Source organism: Palaemon carinicauda, chromosome 8 (assembly GCF_036898095.1).
Source record: "Palaemon carinicauda isolate YSFRI2023 chromosome 8, ASM3689809v2, whole genome shotgun sequence".
In the NCBI taxonomy this organism is placed as follows: Eukaryota; Metazoa; Arthropoda; class Malacostraca; order Decapoda; family Palaemonidae; genus Palaemon; species Palaemon carinicauda.
In genome coordinates, this window is record NC_090732.1 from 130,854,463 (window position 1) to 130,874,859 (window position 20,397).

At 43.1% G+C, this 20,397-nt stretch overlaps 1 protein-coding gene across 2 annotated transcripts in view; it reads right to left on the bottom strand.

The window, feature by feature from the left end:
- Positions 1–20,397, bottom strand: part of LOC137645932 (structural maintenance of chromosomes protein 5-like) — a 208,316-nt gene that overhangs the window by 44,539 nt on the left and 143,380 nt on the right. For both annotated transcript variants that reach the window (XM_068378994.1, XM_068378996.1), the window contains one exon: positions 12,622–12,730. In XM_068378994.1, the coding sequence (XP_068235095.1) occupies positions 12,622–12,730 (109 nt within the window). The remainder of the gene's footprint in view (positions 1–12,621; positions 12,731–20,397) is intronic.

Consider the following 20,397-nt stretch of genomic DNA (forward strand, 5'->3'; position numbering starts at 1 on the left):
CTGTACTACCACTTTCGGTTGTGGACTAGGGAAGCCGGGCTTCCTATGCCGGCAACTGTGTACCCGGCAGGGGGAATGACTAATCCCCCATTGGTAGAGTTGCCGACAACAAGACTTATTATTCTGAGTTATTATCGTATTTCAAAGCCAGGATACCCACCGGCAAAGTGGATAGACAAAAACACTATCTCAGTCAAGCTGGAGTACACTACTCTATGGCGAAACAAAAGATAGGGTTGCTGCCTAATGTCGGCACTCAGAGGGAACGAAGGATTTATCCTTAAATCTCTAAAAGAGATGAGTATCGAATTATGTTAGTAATTCTAGGAGATATGCTATCTCAGATTGAATTAATAAAACGATACAAGAGGATAAACGGGGATAACGTTACTAAAGTACAGTAGGGTCCCGAATTAAGCGTGTTCGAATTATACGATTCCCCTTTTATGCCACCTCTATTTTTCAAAAATAAATTTTCTGTATCTGCGAAACTGTTCAAAGTCTGCGAGTCAAGCACTATAAAATGTATCAAATCTATTGTCTTTCTAAGCATATTGGTAGCCCTAAATACGGTGATTTATAATAAATTTTACAAAACAATATTAACATTACATCTTATTAACATAATTTAATAATGAATAGCCTATTTAAGGATAAAATTCCACATCAACAATGAAATCAACTGTTAACTGTGCGAGTCCAGCTGACAAAATGTAAACAGAATTGTGGTTACGTTCTCGGCAATCATTATCTTTCTCCAACCTTACGATAATTGTAATGGTAGTGTTAATGATGGCATATTAAAGCATTATTTTTGTTTAGTACAGTATATATAAAAGCCTTATTTTTTCCTCCGGGCGTTCAAGGTTTTCACGAGTAGACTGGGTTCGTTTATCGACAGTGAATAGCCTAAACTACGGTAACGAGTCGGCAATATTTTGTCATTTTTTAAACAGTACACATTTGATTTGCAAAGATTAATTTTGTAGAGTAGACGGTAAAATAAATCTCTCTCTCTCTCTCTCTCTCTCTCTCTCTCTCTCTCTCTCTCTCTCTCTCTCTCTCTCTCTCTCCGTAAGAAATAAAACCCTAGTTAACATATGGCAACTTGAGTTTAAGAATGAAATTAACATGACAATTGTTAGTTGTGCCGATCAATTCCTCGCTTCAGGAGGTACACGAAACAAAAACACGGCATTCAATTACAACAGCTGATTCTCTCTCTCTCTCTCTCTTTCTCTCTCTCTCTCTCTCGTGTTATACAATACTTACAATTAGATGAAGAAACCAAAATCACTTTTCTTAAAGTGTCAATCATATACAAAACGAAAAGTTATACCGTGTATACATCCATTTCAGTCGTAGCTTAAAATACGGCATCCGATTTCTTCAGCAAACCACTATTTTTTGGGAAACATCATTTTATTCTAGAAAATTGCTACTCGTTAAATAGTTAATTGCACATTAAGAAAGCGTGTACTTTAGTTTTTAAATTTCGGATGTGTTTTAAAAATCGAGTATTGTTGACTTCTTTTTGTTTTACTTTTGGCTAAGATCAGATCAGCTGACGTCTAGCTGCCGGTCTCAAGAATAGGCGCATACGAATACAGTAACAAAGTATTGTTTATACCATTTCTCAACTTATTCGAAACATCTATACAGTTGATATTACATAAGCACCAATGTGTTATAACCCATCATATTTTTTTGTTTAGTACATTTAAAACTAACACACATACACACACACACACGCTCTCTCTCTCTCTCTCTCTCTCTCTCTCTCTCTCTCTCTCTCTCTCTCTCTCTCTCTCTCTCTCTCTCTCTAACATATGAAATCTTTGTTGCTTCACAAAGTTTGTTATATTGAAAATCAATCATGATTAAATTTTCCTTACTTTCTCTAATCTCGCACCATCTCTGTCACATAGAACGTTATAGCGGCAACTTAATTGTTCGATAACTTTAAAAATCGGCCTAGTACTTACTTCTTCTCTTACTTTTTTATAGATGGTTTCATAATTGAAGTGGGTACAAGTTGACTTATAACTAAAGTTAGGAAAAGTATTTTGGATATGGAATGGACAATCATCTTTAGTAACAGTTTAGAATTATCGTAAATTATCATTCTGTCATTAGCGGCAGTTTGTTATTGTTGATTAAACGCAAAAAGAAAAAATAGTTTTCCTGCTTTGCCACGTATGTAAGAATTATGTTATTTTCATTAGTAAAATAAATTTTTGAATATACTTACCCGGTGATCATATAGCTGTCAGCTCTGCTGCCCGACAGAAAAACCTAAGGACGAAATACGCCAGCGATCGCTATACAGGTGGGGTGTACATCAACAGCGCCATCTGTCGAGCAGGTACTCAAGTACTCCATGTCAACACAGAACCAATTTTCTCCTCGGCCCACTGGGTCTCTATTGGGGAGGAAGGGTGGGTCCTTTAATTTATGATCACCGGGTAAGTATATTCAAAAATTTATTTTACTAATGAAAATAACATTTTCCAATATTAAACTTACCCGGTGATCATATAGCTGATTCACACCCAGGGGGGTGGGTAGAGACCAGCATATATGTTAACATTAAGAGCTAAGTATTTCGTATTTCATTTTAGCAGTTATTCAAAATAACAAACATAAAATTAATAAGTACCTGGTAAGGAAGTCGACTTGAACAATTACTCTGCCTTTTTAAGTACGTCTTCCTTACTGAGCCTCGCGATCCTCATAGGATGCTGAGCGACTCCTAGGAGCTGAAGTATGAAGGGATGCAACCCATACTAAAGGACCTCATCAAAACCTCTAATCTAGGCGCTTCTCAAGAAAGAATTTGACCACCCGCCAAATCAACCAGGATGCGAAAGGCTTCTTAGCCTTCCGGACAACCCAAAAAACAACAATAAAAAACATTTCAAGAGAAAGATTAAAAAGGTTATGGGATTAGGGGAATGTAGTGGTTGAGCCCTCACCCACTACTGCACTCGCTGCTACGAATGGTCCCAGGGTGTACAGTTCTCGTAAAGAGACTGGACATCTTTAAGGTAAAATGATGCGAACACTGACTTGCTTCTCCAATAGGTTGCATCCATTACACTCTGCAGAGATCTGTTTTGTTTGAAGGCCACTGAAGTTGCGACAGCTCTAACTTCATGTGTCCTTACCTTCAGCAAAGCATGGTCCTCCTCATTCAGATGGGAATGAGCTTCTCGAATCAAAAGTCTGATATAATAAGAAACTGCATTCTTCGACATAGGTAAAGAAGGTTTCTTAATGGCGCACCATAAAGCTTCTGACTGTCCACGTAATGGTTTAGTACGTCTCAAATAGTACTTAAGAGCTCTTACAGGGCATAGTACTCTTTCTTGTTCATTTCCAACCAAATTAGCAAGGCTTGGAATATCGAACGATTTGGGCCAAGGACGAGAAGGAAGTTCGTTTTTAGCTAAAAAACCAAGCTGTAAGGAACATGTAGCCGTTTCAGATGTAAATCCAATGTTCCTGCTGAAGGCGTGTATCTCACTGACTCTTTTAGCTGTTGCTAAGCAGACGAGGAAAAGAGTCTTCAAAGTGAGATCTTTAAAAGAGGCTGATTGAAGTGGTTCGAACCTTGCTGACATAAGGAACCTTAGTACCACGTCTAAGTTCCAACCTGGTGTGGCCAACCGACACTCCTTCGAGGTCTCAAAAGACTTAAGGAGGTCCTGTAGATCTTTGTTGTTGGAAAGATCTAAGCCTCTGTGACGGAAGACTGCTGCCAACATGCTTCTGTAACCTTTGATCGTGGGAGCTGAAAGGGATCTTTCCTTCCTTAGGTATAAAAGGAAGTCAGCTATCTGAGTTACAGAGGTACTGGTTGAGGATACTGATTTCGACTTGCACCAGCTTCGGAAGACTTCCCACTTCGACTGGTAGACTTTGAGAGTGGATGTCCTCCTTGCTCTAGCAATCGCTCTGGCTGCCTCCTTCGAAAAGCCTCTAGCTCTCGAGAGTCTTTCGATAGTCTGAAGGCAGTCAGACGAAGAGCGTGGAGGCTTGGGTGTACCTTCTTTACATGCGGCTGACGCAGAAGGTCCACTCTTAGAGGAAGTGTTCTGGGAACGTCTACTAGCCATTGCAGTACCTCGGTGAACCATTCTCTCGCGGGCCAGAGGGGAGCAACCAACGTCAACCTTGTCCCTTCGTGAGAGGCGAACTTCTGCAGTACTCTGTTGACAATCTTGAACGGGGGGAACGCATAAAGGTCTAGATGGGACCAATCCAGAAGAAAGGCATCTATGTGAACTGCTGCTGGGTCCGGAATCGGTGAGCAATAAATTGGGAGCCTCTTGGTCATCGAGGTTGCGAACAGATCTATGGTAGGCTGACCCCACAAGGCCCATAGTCTGTTGCAAACATTCTTGTGAAGGGTCCACTCTGCTGGGATGATTTGACCCTTCCGGCTGAGGCGGTCTGCCATGAAATTCATGTCGCCTTGAATGAACCTCGTTACTAGGGATATGTTTCGATCTCTTGACCAGGTGAGGAGGTCCCTTGCGATCTCGTACAACGTCATCGAATGAGTCCCTCCTTGCTTGGAGATGTACGCCAAGGCTGTGGTGTTGTCGGAGTTCACCTCCACCACCTTGCCTAGAAGGAGGGACTTGAAGCTTCTCAAGGCCAGATGAACTGCCAGTAGCTCCTTGCAGTTGATGTGCAACGTTCTTTGATCCGTATTCCACGTGCCCGAGCATTCCCGACCGTCCAATGTCGCACCCCAGCCCGTGTCCGATGCGTCCGAGAAGAGAAGGTGGTCGGGGGTCTGAACAGCCAGTGGCAGACCCTCCCTGAGGAGAATGTTGTTCTTCCACCATGTCAGTGAAGACTTCATCTTCTCGGAAATAGGAACCGAGACCGCTTCTAGCGTCTTGTCCTTTCTCCAGTGAACAGCTAGGTGAAATTGAAGGGGTCGGAGGTGGAGTCTCCCTAACGCGATGAACTGGTCCAGTGATGAAAGCGTCCCTATCAGACTCATCCACTGTCTGACTGAACATCGGTCCTTCTTCAGCATGTTCTGGATGCATTCTTGGGCTTGACTGATTCTGGGGGCCGACGGAAAAGCCCGAAAAGCTTGACTCTGAATCTCCATTCCTAGGTATACTATAGTTTGGGATGGGACGAGTTGGGACTTTTCCATATTGACCAGGAGACCCAATTCCTTGGTCAGATCCAGAGTCCACTTTAGATTCTCCAGACAGCGACGACTTGACGCAGCTCTTAAAAGCCAAATAGAGGGAGGCTCTGATGTCTGCTAAATGCAGGAATTTGGCAATATTCCTCATCAGTTTGGTAAAAACTAGAGGTGCCGTGCTTAGGCCAAAGCACAGGGCTTGGAACTGGTATACAACCTTCCCGAAAACGAACCTTAGAAAAGGTTGGGAATCTGGGTGGATGGGGACGTGAAAGTAAGCGTCCTTTAGGTCTAACGAGACCATCCAGTCTTCCTTCCTGACCGATGCTAGAACCGACTTTGTCGTCTCCATGGTGAACGTCTCCTTTGTGACAAAGACATTCAGAGCACTGACGTCTAGCACCGGTCTCCACCCTCCTGTCTTCTTCGCCACTAAGAAGAGACGGTTGTAGAAGCCCGGGGATTGATGGTCCCGGACTATGACTACCGCTCCCTTTTGTAGTAAGAGAGACACCTCTTGCTGTAAAGCTAGTCTCTTGTCCTCCTCTCTGTACCTGGGAGAGAGGTCGATGGGAGTTGTTGCTAGAGGGGGCTTGCGCAAGAATGGAATCCTGTACCCCTCTCTGAGTAACTTCACAGACTGTGCGTCTGCGCCCCTGTTCTCCCAGGCCTGCCAGTAGTTCTTGAGCCTGGCTCCCACTGCTGTCTGAAGAAGGTGGCAGTCAGACTCTGCCTCTAGAGGACTTGGAACCCTTCTTCTTGCTCCCACGTTGACTTTCGGCACGAGCACCTCCTCTGCTGGAGGCTCTGCCACGAAAGGGCGGAATGAACCTTGACGCTGGAGTGTCCATCCTGGGTCTAGGCACGGAGGGCAAAGGGGTGGCTTTGCGTGCGGATGACGCCACCAGGTCATGAGTGTCTTTCTGGATCAAGGAGGCGGCAATCTCCTTGATCAACTCTTCAGGGAAGAGACACTTCGAGAGCGGAGCAAACATAAGTTACGACTTTTGACATGGGGTGACTCCAGCTGACAAGAAGGAGCAAAGGTGATCCCGCTTCTTGAGGACCCCGGACACGAAAGAAGCCGCAAGCTCACTAGAACCATCCCGTATGGCTTTGTCCATGCAGGACATAATGAGCATGGAAGTTTCCTTATCAGAAGGGGAGGTCTTCCTGCTCAACGCTCCCAAACACCAGTCCAAGAAGTTAAAGACTTCGAATGCACGGAAAACTCCTTTCATAAGATGGTCCATATCCGAAGGAGTCCAGCAAATCTTGGAGCGTCTCATAGCCAGCCTGCGGGGAGAGTCTACCAGACTTGAGAAGTCGCCCTGGGCAGAGGCAGGAACTCCCAAGCCGAGAACTTCTCCCGTGGCATACCAGACGCTAGATCTGGAAGCAAGCTTGGCCGGGGGAAACATGAAGGTTGTCTTCCCAAGTTGCTTTTTGGACTGCAACCACTCTCCCAGTACCCTTAAAGCTCTCTTGGACGAGCGAGCGAGTACGAGCTTCGTAAAGGCAGGTGCTGCTGACTGCATGCCTAAAGCGAACTCAGAGGGAGGCGAGCGTGGTGCTGCAGACACAAACTGATCCGGACATAAATCCTTGAACAGCGCAAGCACTTTCCTAAAGTCTAAGGAGGGAGGCGTGGTCTTGGGTTCGTCGATGTCCGAGTGTTGGTCGTCAAGATGTGCAGCTTCGTCATCATCAGAGAGTCCATCGTCTGAATGTTGAGGAGGAAGCGGCAAAGAAGTAGGTAAAAGCTGGACGGCTGAGTCCGGCAGCACGGGTGCATGCGTGGCTGCACTGGACCCAACGTCATGCAACTGTTGGTCCGTCTGAGAACTGGCAACAACCATAGCTGAGTGGGGGCGCAAAGCGTCTACTCCTGACTGTGGTCGGATAGCGGAGACCACCGTGGGTTGCGGAGGCTGATGCACCGCGTCAAAACACGGCAACTTAACTCCACCCTCCTGTTGTTGTGGTAGCACACGAACGTCAACGGAGGGTTCCGTGCGTCGGTGAACGTCAACATGCGTCTGGCAGGGTCGACTGCGCATGGGTGGAGGAGCTCTCACAGCTGGAGTGTGGGAGTAGGCAGCCTCAGCGTCTGCTGGGCGCACAACCGTGGTTGGTTGTAGGCTAACGGGTGCAGCGTCAACCTTTTCCGCACGATACTCCTGCATAAAGGAAGCTAACTGAGTCTGCATAGACTGCAGCAAAGACCACTTAGGGTCTACAGCAGCTGGTGCGGCAACAGACGGAGTTACTGCCTGTTGCGGTACCACTTTGCCTCTCTTAGGAGGTGTGCAGTCGTCGGAGGACTGCAGCGAGTCCGAACTGACCCAGTGGCTACACCTGGGCCGTTGGACTTGCTCGGAAGGGACCTTGCGTTTAAGAGGCCGTGAGACCTTGGTCCATCGTTTCTGGCGTGAAACCTCTTCCGCAGACGAGGAATGAACGGGCTCACTCGTCTTCTTGTGGGTGGGACGATCTAGGCAAGATACGTCCGAAACCACGGAGGGAACGTCTGTCCGCTGATTAAAGCCTGTCGAACCCTTTGGTCGTATGACATTGCTTCTCCCCTGGGCTTGGGAGCTTGCAAGAGGTCCCGGACTGGGAGGACGACAGGCACGAACAGACGCACCCTCATGCGTAACACTGACACTTTTCACTGCACAAACACTCACTTCACTTCCCACTGCACTCTTACCTTTCAACTCCCTGACGTCAGCCATGAGTTGATTGCGGTCATTCGCCAATGACTCGACTCTCTCACCCAGAGCCTGGATGGCACGCATCATATCTGCCATCGAAGGTTGATGAGAGCTAGCAGGGGGGTCGGGTGCAACCACTACAGGGGAAGGAATAGGTTGTGGGGCATGGGGAGAGGAAAAATCCACTGAGCGAGACGAACTCCTCCTGATTCTATCCTTCTCTAGCCTACGTGCATATTTCAGGAATTCTTGAAAATCGAATTCCGAAAGCCCAACGCATTCCTCACATCGATCTTCCAATTGACAGGCTTTACCCCTACAATTGGAACAAATGGTGTGCGGATCGATAGAGGCCTTCGGAAGACGCCTTGAACAGTCCCTAGCGCTACACTTCCTGTACTTGGGGACTTGAGAAGGGTCAGACATCTTGAATTAGTCAAAGGGGGGAATTCAAAATCTATCCAAGTCGTCAACAAATAATCCAAAATCCAATAAAAGAATGCAAGGAAGTATTGAAGATAACTTCTGCACAGCGATAGCTAATAACCAGAAATGAATACTTCACCAAATAACGTGAAAATCAATCCAGAAAACAACAGCGTATTTAGTAGGTCTTGCCGGTGGCACGACAGAGAGAAAATTGGTTCTGTGTTGACATGGAGTACTTGAGTACCTGCTCGACAGATGGCGCTGTTGATGTACACCCCCACCTGTATAGCGATCGCTGGCGTATTTCGTCCTTAGGTTTTTCTGTCGGGCAGCAGAGCTGACAGCTATATGATCACCGGGTAAGTTTAATATTGGAAATATATTAATATGGTAAATAATAATTGTAATAACATATTTACTAAAAGCTATTATCATTATTTATCTCTTTGATCATGCGTGTTTAATGCCTACGTTTGTTTATTATGATCGAAGATGGAGCGTACAGTAAACGAATGGAAGGTTTCCGTTTCGGGCGGCGTCATAATGAAAAACAGAACATTATATGAATGGCATTCCTTTCATTTATTTGGAAGTTCTAAGAAAAATTAAGTAGAACATTGGTAATAGCAAAATCAACATATAATCAATACTTGGTAAGATTGCTGTCGATGCAAAAACTAACCAATACACAGATGTGTAAATGCGTCTGTTTCTTCGTTATGATCAGAGATAAACGTAAACAAAACATTGGTTGTCGTTTTTATTGTGCTTTTTGGCGTGTTTAGGAAATGGATGATATAAAATCGCCTTTATTTTGATAATTCTGGATTTTCAATGATACAACTAAAGCTAGTCTATATAGAGATGGTTTTGCTATTCACCAGTTGTCTTAAACAATAGATATGACAAACATTAAAATTTGTCTGTATTTTGGGTCGCGTTATAACGGAAAATGTATGGTGTTTACACCCATCCTGGTTTTGATTTTAACCTTTTTTCAAGTTATTATAACTTTAAAGCATATTAAATGTTTGATTTATTTACAAGAACAATTTGACATTATAAAAAAGATGCAGTATAGTACATAGAAAGTATTGGAAATGGGTAGTAAACACGTTTGAATAGGCAAGTTGCTGGTTGCCATGGCCCCAATAGAATTATTTGTTAGGTGTGTTTCAAAATATGCGATTTTCCATTTACACGAGTTCATTCATCGACCAAATTCTCGCATAATTCGGGACCCTACTGTATACTAATACGCGTTAGGCTAGCCTAACTCGAGTCGGGATCTCGGTTACGCTACATCAACGAGGTCCTATCGGATACTATCGAAAAGTTTAACAGAAGAGGAAATATTACCTGTGTAATCTTATCTTCACTAGTATAATTTTCCTAAATAGCTAGAATTCATTAAAGCTTAATACCGGGGACGTCATACTACTAACTAAATAAAGCATTTATGGCGTACGACAGCGGTCCAAAATGGCCACCTCCGGTGATGGTTCTGCTCCTCTAAACACATCTAAATTATGCTAATTTAACTGTGAGAAGGGAGCCAAAACTTATACACAGGAAAGATTTAATAAATAGTAATAATCCTTGAAATAGTAACAAAACCGAGAGCAGTAGGGAGATAAACCGTGCTTAATTCGCTACTACAAAAGGAATACTTCACCGTAGTAGTACGGGAAGGGGATCCACCGGGTAACCTTGATGACGGCTCCCCTTCAATTTCGCCACTCTTCCCCCTCAGAGCAAAAACTCTATTTGGGGGTGAAGATTGCCATGTGTCGTATCAAGAAATATGTCCCCTGATATTATGCAATATCCTTAAGAGTTATTTTAAGGATACTCGCGTCAGGAGTTAGAATTCTGGAGACCTGTGGTCAATTCTCTGGGAGTATCACTGTAGCCAAATATCTCTTAGAAAGCTGCCTCTTTAATGTCTGATGAATCAGACAGAACAGTGGGAACGCGTAAAAGTCTAGACCGTCCGATGGGTGTTGAAATGCGCCTTTCATCACTAGCGTGGTCTGGGACTAGAGAGCATTACACAGGGAGTTTGTAATTCAGGTGGGTGGTGAAGGTGAACATGTCTAAAGATGGGGAACCCCTCAAAGTCACAAGTCTCCTTATCACTAGAGGAAGCAAAGACCATTCTGAACCTACTACAATACCTAAGAAAAGGTTTAAGGTCATAATAAACATTATCAACATTGGGTAATAAAATGTTGAAAAAATTACGGCCGCGTCTTCCGTGAATGAAGCTTCAAAGGTCTCCTGACAAAGAGCTTGGAAGGGAGATGACACTCGCCGCCGAACCTAACATACGTTTCTTCTCATTGCTAACAGAAGGCAAAGGAAGGAAACAATTTCTCTTTGATCGTTTCTTCCGGCGAGAACGATATGTCTCGAACTAGGATGACGACCATTCCCTACAACACTCACATGGTGATTCCATGGAACATCTTTTACCTCTACATGAAGGACAATCCGGGTGTAGATCCACTTCGACCCAGCTCATAAATGTACCACAAGGCCAACCATCTTAACCATGGCAGGAACGCAACGAATTTGACAATGTCGAAAGGCACACACTCTTAACTCATAAATAATGAAAGCATGCAAGTGACAAAGAGTACGAAACACTATAATGTTATCGAGTAGACAATGCAGTTATCTGTTCACAGAAGGAAAGCATGTCTGACCTCCTTCCCAGCTAGAAGCGTTGTGGGTAAGTGCTTAGAACTAGCCTAGAGCATCAAGCCTAGCAACGCAGCATGACGTAATCAAGCCGATTTCCTTTTTAATGTCTGGCCATAGAAATCTATACTAGAAGTAACCCCACATAAATGACTAAGAAGTTTGTATACGCGTAGGAATAAATACCTTTTAAACCCATGAAGAAGAAGATTGTGGCAGTCAAAGTTGCTTCATGGGCAGGAAGAGATGACTGAGTAGGACCTTGCTGAATTAGTCTTCCTACAAGTGAATAAGAGAGAGCAAAGGACGATGTACCTGATAAAGGGAATGAACTAATTGGACTTTGAGAATTTGGGGGAAATATTTCCGATGCTGGAGGATTTTAAAAGTGTGGTACACATCATAGACCCTTCTTTGATGCATGCTCTCAAGTTCCTGCAAACCACGGATGAAGGTTTTACAGCTTACAAGGGTATCATGGAAGACATGAAGGCAATGATGCAGTGCCCAATTATAATATTCCTCAGCTGTTGAGAGAGAGAGAGAGAGAGAGAGGAGAGAGAGAGAGAGAGAGAGAGAATTATTATTATTACTTGCTAAGCTACAACCCTAGTTGGAAAAAACAGGATGCTATAAGCTCGAGGGCTCCAACAGGGAAAATATAACAGTAATATATACTACAATATCAGAGTGTTATACAGTATTACTAGATAGGAACAACTATACTGTGATAGGAACGAAGTACTGTACTGTAAAAATAATACAAGGCAGTACTTAGTGAGTTAATTATCCGAGCATAGGTAATGACAGTGAATTGTTGGGTTAGGTTGGAAGTCATCCCACCTTAGGGCACCAAGTACGTGGTCTGACTGTACTGTATAGTAGTAGTGACAATAATGTACAATTACCTGTGAACGTAATGTAAACTACAATACCATTATAAAAACTAATTAACATGAAAAGAACATAGTGAGTTACTTATGGTGTTAGTCGACAGTACGTAGCCAATGGTCAGTTGCTTGAGGGGCTAAGAGTAGATGCACCATTGGCCACCAATATTACAAGTTTTTTATCTTCGTTGTGGTGTCTGTTACCTAAACCCCGTACAGATCAAGGGCTGATTAACTTTCATCACTAAATACGAGAAGTAATACCACTCTGGAAAAAAATTCTTCTAGAAAGCATCAAGACCATACACTTGAAAGCTTCCACTGCATAATATACTCATTTTTTTTCAAAAAAAAAAAGTGAGCTATGAAATTTTTTACTGAATAAAAATAAAATAGGACCTAAAACTGAATTAAGTTATTTACTCAAAAAGCACAGATCCTCATATGTATTTCACTGAAACATCATCTTACTTCAGGGACTATTATAAAGAAAACTGAGATATTTGACATATACAGTATCTCTAAAACATTAAGCTATAGATGCTTTCAAAGACGATTACCAAACACCAAATAAAGTAAACTAAAACATATGATTAAGAAAACAAGATTTAAGAACTACTATAAAATAGTGCTTACCTAGTGTATGAACCATATTGCTTAAAACTGATCCACATCAGCTATATGCAAGCTATATACAAATAAAACTAACCTCATCCTCATGAGTCAATTCCACTTCTCCAGAACACCCCAAACGTGCCATAAACCCAGTAAAACTTCTGCTGATGTTCTGAATGAGCTCTGTTATAGATGGCAGCCATCTGAAAATTGAAAACAAAATATAAAAGAATTACTATTTGATACCCTTCTTGAAATACTTTAAATTGAACTTTCAAGTCCTGTTCAGTGTTTATCAATCAATCAAGACAGCACACACCTAACAATGACTCATAATCTTGCTCTTCAATACCCACTCAGCTCATGATCCTTTTCTATGTTTAATAAGTTCTACCTACATTTTCTGGCCTTTCTCTCAAGTACCTCTCTATTTCATTAAAAAAAATATTAACACATGAAAGACGTATCAGACCACCTTTGGAAAAAAAATGCACAAGTAATTCCATTTACGTACTCTATCTTTGTTCCATCATAAAACTAGTGCCTATATTGTAATATTTTTTATGATTAACTATTTTTGAAAGAGATTACTTGAATGCAACATGTGGATGAGATCAGGATGAGGGGTAGATGGAGATGGTTTAGGCATGCTCTTCGCACTCCCCAAGAGAGATTAGTTCACCAAATGTTCAGCTGGGCTCCACAAGGCACTACAAGAGTTGGAAGACCCAGGCCTACATGACTGAAGACTATGAAGCGTGAAGTAGATGATCAATGGAGAAGTATTGAATTAAAAGCTCAAGATAGAGACGACTGGCAAAATCTAACTGAGGCCCTTTGTGTCAAAGGGCGTAGGAGTTGATGATGAGGATTTTTAAAAATTATATCACCATACATAAAAATTTAATCAAAATTTTATCTCTTTATCCTTGTATATCTCTCACATATCTCTCTCTCTCTCTCTCTCTCTCTCTTTACTTTATAAATTTTCTCAAACAAAGTTTTTACACAAAAATATTTTCTTCTGCCTTAAGACCTGCACTGCTACTTATTTATCTAGACTCCAGTTTTGAGCAATTCCAAGACCATGAAATGAACATTTTACACCTTATCACCCTTTCTCCTACATGAAGCAAAAAACACTTCTTACAGCCACCTCACTCGGGTAGCAACTTTCATTTATCCAAGTATACCTTGCATACCACAATACTAAAGCATATGACACATATTCCAATTAAACTTAGGGTACCTTTTCATTCTGAAAAAATTTACTCCTATTTTCGTTCATCGTGTACTTTAAAAAACCTTCAAAATACAAGATAAATTTAAACTACAGTACTCAACATTTTCTTTAGAAAACATGTCTATTCTAAAATATATTTCCTCCCTTGCATTTCATACATCTGTAATAGCTTTCAAAGGAAGACCAACTGGCTTCATTAAGCTACAATATTCACAAAAAGGTCACCTGAAATACTCCGACTGGATGTTGATTCATCTTGAAAAAACTAGTGGGGTGGTAAATGGCTCTCATGGTCAAGCAGCTTACCTGAGCCACATTTTGATTTTGCTATTAGTAAATGTAAACAATGTAGACTATACCTAAATTTCCATGATTGAATGACATATTGGTCGATATTCAAGTTATAAATTTTTAATAAGAACATTTCAAATTCTGAGAAATTAGGCTTCAAAGTACTTTTATATAGACTGATTATTTAACCTTTTTGTTAATGTCTCTGATACTTAATGAATCTTCCAGAACATAAAAACTAAATACATAAATGAGCATACAAAGATATAAGCAGAACATATCTTAGAGACGTCCAGCCAACATTAATTCAAGTGCCAAGTGTTTATTGCATTTTAAGTTATCTTCCCTACTGAGTTTGTAGTTTTTTTTTTACACAGGGAAAATGCTGTGTTTTAAATACCATGGCCACAAGTAACATTTTATAACCAGAATGACAGATATTAGATTTTCATAACTGCTGAAAAAGCAAATCGCATTCACTATAAAGGGAATGATAACACTACTTCCACTCCAGGCTTTTTTTGCTACAGCCTATGTAGTTATATTTTGTTATCCTAGGACTTTAATGCCAATTAATTCAATTACCGGTTCAGAGTATTATTGCAGGCCTGACCTACCCAGTTGCAAATACTATCCTCAAGTGGTAACAAGTGGTTTTAATGCACTTTTCAGTAAAGTCTAGTGAGACACAGTATTTACCAGATCTAAGTTCTTCTCACAATATCGAAGTTATGAATTACTTTGTCGTTCAACAATGTTAACATCGGTCTCCCATATTACTAGCCGATCTTTTAGACACCTATATTTTATCGAGAGGAGAGATATAACATCTCCCCTCTCGATAATGTAAGTACCTCCAAACCTTTACTTATCCCTTATGTGCTGATATGTTAGTCTTGATATCACACTACTCCTCTCGTGAAATAAGTTCTCTTTACTTCTTATCATTCCCATCATTTGCCATGGTTTGACAGGTGTTAAACAAGTACAGGATTTATGCAAACACCAGGTTGAAGTTGATAGCTCCTTTCTGGCCATAGAAGGAATAGTTCACAGATATGTGGCAACTGCTGCTGGAATGTCCAAGAAAGGTGTCATACAAATCCAATATGCACAAAAAACCTTTCTTAAAGGTGATTCTTTCTGTTGGGTGCTTTCAGTTTTAACTTTAGTGTGGCAATGAGGAGCTGGTGATCACTACTAATATCTGCACCTCTATAGCTTCTTACATTTCTCAGAGTCCTCCTTCTCTCTTTATTAATGGCAATATGATCTATTTAATTTTTGTAATTGCTACATGGTGAAGTCCAAGTATATTTAAGGATGTCCTTGTGCTGAAAAAGAGTACCCTTCAATGTTAAGGTTGTTTGCTGAACAGAAACTAATGAAATGTGCTCCATTTCCCTTTGCAACTTCGCCAAGACCCTCGACACCCATCACATTCTCTATCTATTGAGTATTCCTTCCAACTTTAGCACTGAAGTCGCCAATCAAAATGTTTCTATCTCTCTGAGATCTCCTCTATTACAATCTGCAGATCTTCGTAGCATTCATCTTTCCTTCTTCAGGGGAATTATTTGTTGGTGCATAGCAAACAGTAGGGGACTCAGCAGTATGAAGCTTCATCTGTGGTGGAAATGTGGGAGGTTGGGCTGTGGCACCCTAGCAGTACCAGCTGAACTCGGCTGAGTTCCTGGTTAGGCTGGAGGAACGTAGAGAGTAGAGGTCCCCTTTTTTGTTTTGTTTCTTGTTGTTGTCGGCTACCCCCCAAAATTGGGGGAAGTGTCTTTGGTATATGTATGTATGTATGTATACATAGCAAACTATAATACTCATATTGCACTGCTTTGATTTAAACTTTGCAAGTATCAATCCACTATTCACAGCTATCAACTCGGTTAACGCCTTTTCTGCTCTTGGTGTCAACATTCCTACCCCTTCTCTTCCAACTCCGTCTGTTCTTCGTGAATAGATATGTATATTGCATCGTCCTAAAGTTTCCTTACCAATCCCCTTACAACGTGTTTCACTTAGGTCTCAGATATCAATCCTATATTCCATACATTCATTCTCCACTTGCTGTAACTTCCCAATCTGATTCATGGTTCTAACATTCCAATTACCAATTTTCAATTTTTCTTTAGTATTTATAAACTGGGAGATTCTTAGCAACCCCCTATGCCCGGGACTGGGTGCTATTCTGTCATCTTCTCTTTTCATTGACTGACTATATCCATAGAGGATTCATTGGCTAGATTCATCAAAGGATAACCAGTTTCTTGTGATGCGCAGTGCCTATCTAAGGCAAATGACCTCTGTCAGTCCAAAGTCATTCAAGATTAACCGTCAGGCATCAGGGGTAAAAGTCGAAGAGACAGTTTGTCCAACGCCTTAACCCCAATCCATCACCCTGCTGCCAGTGATTTCATCGAGATTTAAGGGGGCATTTCCTCCACAACCAAAGTTCTCATCACTACACCAGTTTGCTCATTCGCTTATATGAGTATAACCATTGGCAAACATGGATTGCTAAGATATACTGCCTAGCAGTGGAGTATAGAAATAAGAAATATTATCAAAATATCAAAAATTTTAAGTAATTTTTATTTTTCCTAACATACTTACTGAGAACTACTTTCTTAAGAGTTACCTGTAATCTCCTCTCAACCGACCAGAGTTTTGTGTAGTATACCCTACCTCCGTTTTCTATGGAGGACTAACCCAGGAGTAAGGAGAACGTGCCCCGAGGGTAGACCTGAGGTAGGTCGGCGTTAGCTTGGGTCTCGCTAGTCAGTAAGTTCCTCGGATGGTGCAAAAAGTCCCTGCAAGGGCAGAAAGGCACTCGGGGAAGGTAGGGAGGGCCATTACCCGAAAGTAGTTCTCAGTAAGTATGTTAGGAAAAATAAAAATTACTTAAAATTTTTGATTTGTTCCAACACAGAGACTTACCTCGAACTACTTTCTTAGGAGACTTACACTTTAGGAGGTGGGAGTGTCTTCCTGACCTTCAGACCCATCTAAGCGGACGTCAAGTAACCTAGATATGAACTAGGTTATATAAAACAAACCGGAAAAAGGAAAGGTAGGGCAAACTACACAAAGACCTCACGTTAGTGTCTAAGTACTCACCCTTTAAAATATTTCCTGATGCTGAGACCAGTGACGAAGTTGCAGAGACGTGTCTTCATTGGTTATATATGTGTGGTTATCTCCGGTAGGGATAGGAAAAAGGGGATTAGGGTGAAAAGGAACGAACCTGTGTCTCCTGGATTTGCTATCCACGATTGCATCTGGGGCTTCACTGTTGAATTGCTTGGAGCGCGGAGATGATTGTCCCAATGGAAAACCCGTCCAAAGACCTTCTTGAGTAATCCTTGAGATAATGGGCAGTGAAGGTCGACTGGTTCGACCAGGTGCCCGCCCGAAGGATCTGGCCCACTGCCATGTTCTTCTCAAAGGCTAAAGAAGTGCTTAGGCCTCTAATGTCATGTGGCCTAGGAGTACCTGGCAGGGTCAGTCCCTCCTCATTATAGGCCCTGGCAATAACTTGTCTCAACCAAAAGGAGATGATATTCTTCGATACCTGCTTCTTCGTAACACCCGTGGAGACGAAAAGACTTTTGATACCCGGCCGGACGGGGCACAACCTCAAATCCTCTGGATTCCCTGTCTTAGGAATGGCTGGCAATGAGAATCCCTCGAACTTAGGATCCCAGACTGCTGGATTCTGGGTTTTTGCCACGAAAGAAGGGACGAACTTGGGGGAGATTTCTCTCCACCTCTTCGAATGAGAGACGTCGTAAGACAGCCCATGAATCTCTCCTACTCTTTTCGCAGAGGCCAAGGCCAACAAAAAGACCGTCTTGAGAGTGAGATCCCTGTCTACAATATCTTTCAGCAGTTCGAACGGGGGACTACTCAACATCTTCAGAACCCTAGCCAAGTCCCACTGAGGCACCCTAACGGTTTGAGGAGGGCAGGCTTGTTCAAAGCTCCTGATAAGCATAGAGATGTGTCTAGAGGAGCCCAGGTCGATGCCCTTCAGAAGGAAGACTTGACCCAAGGCTGCACGTACTCCTTTTATAGCTGGAATTGACATCCCCACCTCGTCTCTGAGATGTACTAGAAAATCTGCGATATCTGGGACCGAGGCTTTGAGGGGCTTGATGTTCTTTGAAGCACACCACTTCGTAAAAACGGCCCATTTTGCTTGGTAGACCGCTGCCGAAGATCGTCTCAGATAACGCGACATCTTTTCTGCAGTTCCTGACGAATATCCTTCCTTCCTCAGGAGTCGCTCGATAGTCTCCAGGCGTGAAGGCGTAGAGACTGCGGGTTGTCGTTGAACCTGAGAAAGTGTGGTTGTTGTAGAAGATCTGGCCTGTCGGGAAGTGGCCACGGAGGAAGATATGCCAGGTCTTTTAGATCCACGAACCACTCTCTCTCCGGCCACCAGGGCGCTACCAAAGTCATCCTTAAGTTTCGGGCAGCCCTTACTCTGTTGAGCACTTGCCTGATCAACATGAAGGGGGAAAAGCGTACACGTCGAGGTTGTCCCATTTGTGCTGAAAGGCATCTTCCAAGGCCGCCTTTGGGTCTGGGACAGGAGAACAAAACACGGGGAGTTGTGCGTTCAGCCTGGTTGCAAAGAGGTCCATCACTGGGGACCCCTATCTTTGAATGATGAGCCTGGCTACTTCTGGGAGGAGGGACCATTCTGTTCCCACTATCTGTCCCATCCTGCTGAGACCGTCGGCTAGGACGTTCTTCTTTCCTGTGATGAACCTTGCCAATATTACTATCTGGTTCAACTCTGCCCAATCCAGGATCTCTAGGGCGAGATCGCACAACTCCTTTGACTTGAGGCCTCCTTGCTTCTTTATGTACGCGACTACTGTGGCGTTGTCGCACATCAACGCCACAGTGTTTCCCCTTAGAAGTTCGATGAACTGCCGACAAGCTTTTTGGACTGCCTTCAACTCCAGGACATTGATGTGTAGGCCTTTCTCCACGTCCGTCCAGGTTCCTCTCGCCGTCTCGTTGAGATGTGCTCCCCATCCCTCGTTGGAGGCGTCTGTGAATAGGAGCATCTCTGGAGGCTCGGTCGCGAAGGGCATCCCCTTGAGCGTATTCGACCTGCACTGCCACCACTCCAGGGAGGGTATTGTGTCTGGCAGAACTGGGATTAATTTTTGGGGTGAGTCCAGTTGGTTCCAGCAACCCTTCAGGTTCCATTGGATACTCCTGAGCCTGAGCCTCCCTTGGGGAACCAGTTTCTCCAATGACACCAGATGACCTATTAGCCTTTGCCAGTCCTTGTCTCTCCTGGGTTGCCCCGAAAGGAAAGGCAGAAGGATCTTTATTAGGTTGTTCACCCGTTCCTCTGACGGAAAGGCCTTCACTAGTCGGGAATCCAGTGTCATCCCCAAGTAGGTCATCCTGGTGGAGGGCGACAGGTTCGATTTTTCTGGGTTAATCATGATACCCAGACCCTTGCAAAATTGAAGCAGCTTTACACCTTGCTCCCTCAAAACGTCCTCTGAGGAGAAAAGGAGCAACCAGTCGTCCAGGTACCGGATGAGGCGAATACCCCGCTCGTGAGCCCACACCGAAACTGTCGTGAAGACTCTCGTGAATACCTGGGGAGCTGTTGACAACCAGAAGCAGAGGGTCTTGAATTGCAGGATCTGGGCACCCCACTTCACCCGGAGAAACTTTCGGCTTGAGGGGTGGACCGGGATTTGAAAGTATGCGTCCTTGAGGTCTATGGTCATCATATAGTCTTTTTCCCTCAAGGACTGTAAGACCGACTTCGGAGTGTCCATTTTGAAATCCGTCTTGCAAACAAACTTGTTGAGAGCTGACAGGTCTATCACCGGTCTCCATCCCCCGGTCGCCCTTTCTACCAAAAATAGTCGGCTGTAGAAACCCGGCCCCGGATGTAGGACCTCTTCCATGGCACCCTTCTCCAACATTGTGGACACTTCTTCTTGAAGGGCCGCCCTCTTCAACGGGTCTTTGGGTGCCAGCCACTCTGTCAGGCTGGCCGGAATCAAAGGTGGAGGTTCCGTTAAGAACGGGAGCCTGTACCCTTCTTTCAGTAAGGATACTACACTAAACTCTGGTGGGTTGAGAGGAGATTACAGGTAACTCCTAAGAAAGTAGTTCGAGGTAAGTCTCTGTGTTGGAACAATCTGTTATTTATAGCAAGTTATTTTAGTGTTAATTCCTTTGCAAAAAAATAATAGAAAAAGTTACTTGAGAGAGTCTGGAATTCTTTAAATAAGAATAGACCTTACTTCTATGAAAGTTTTTAGAAGTTTACATAGCTATAAC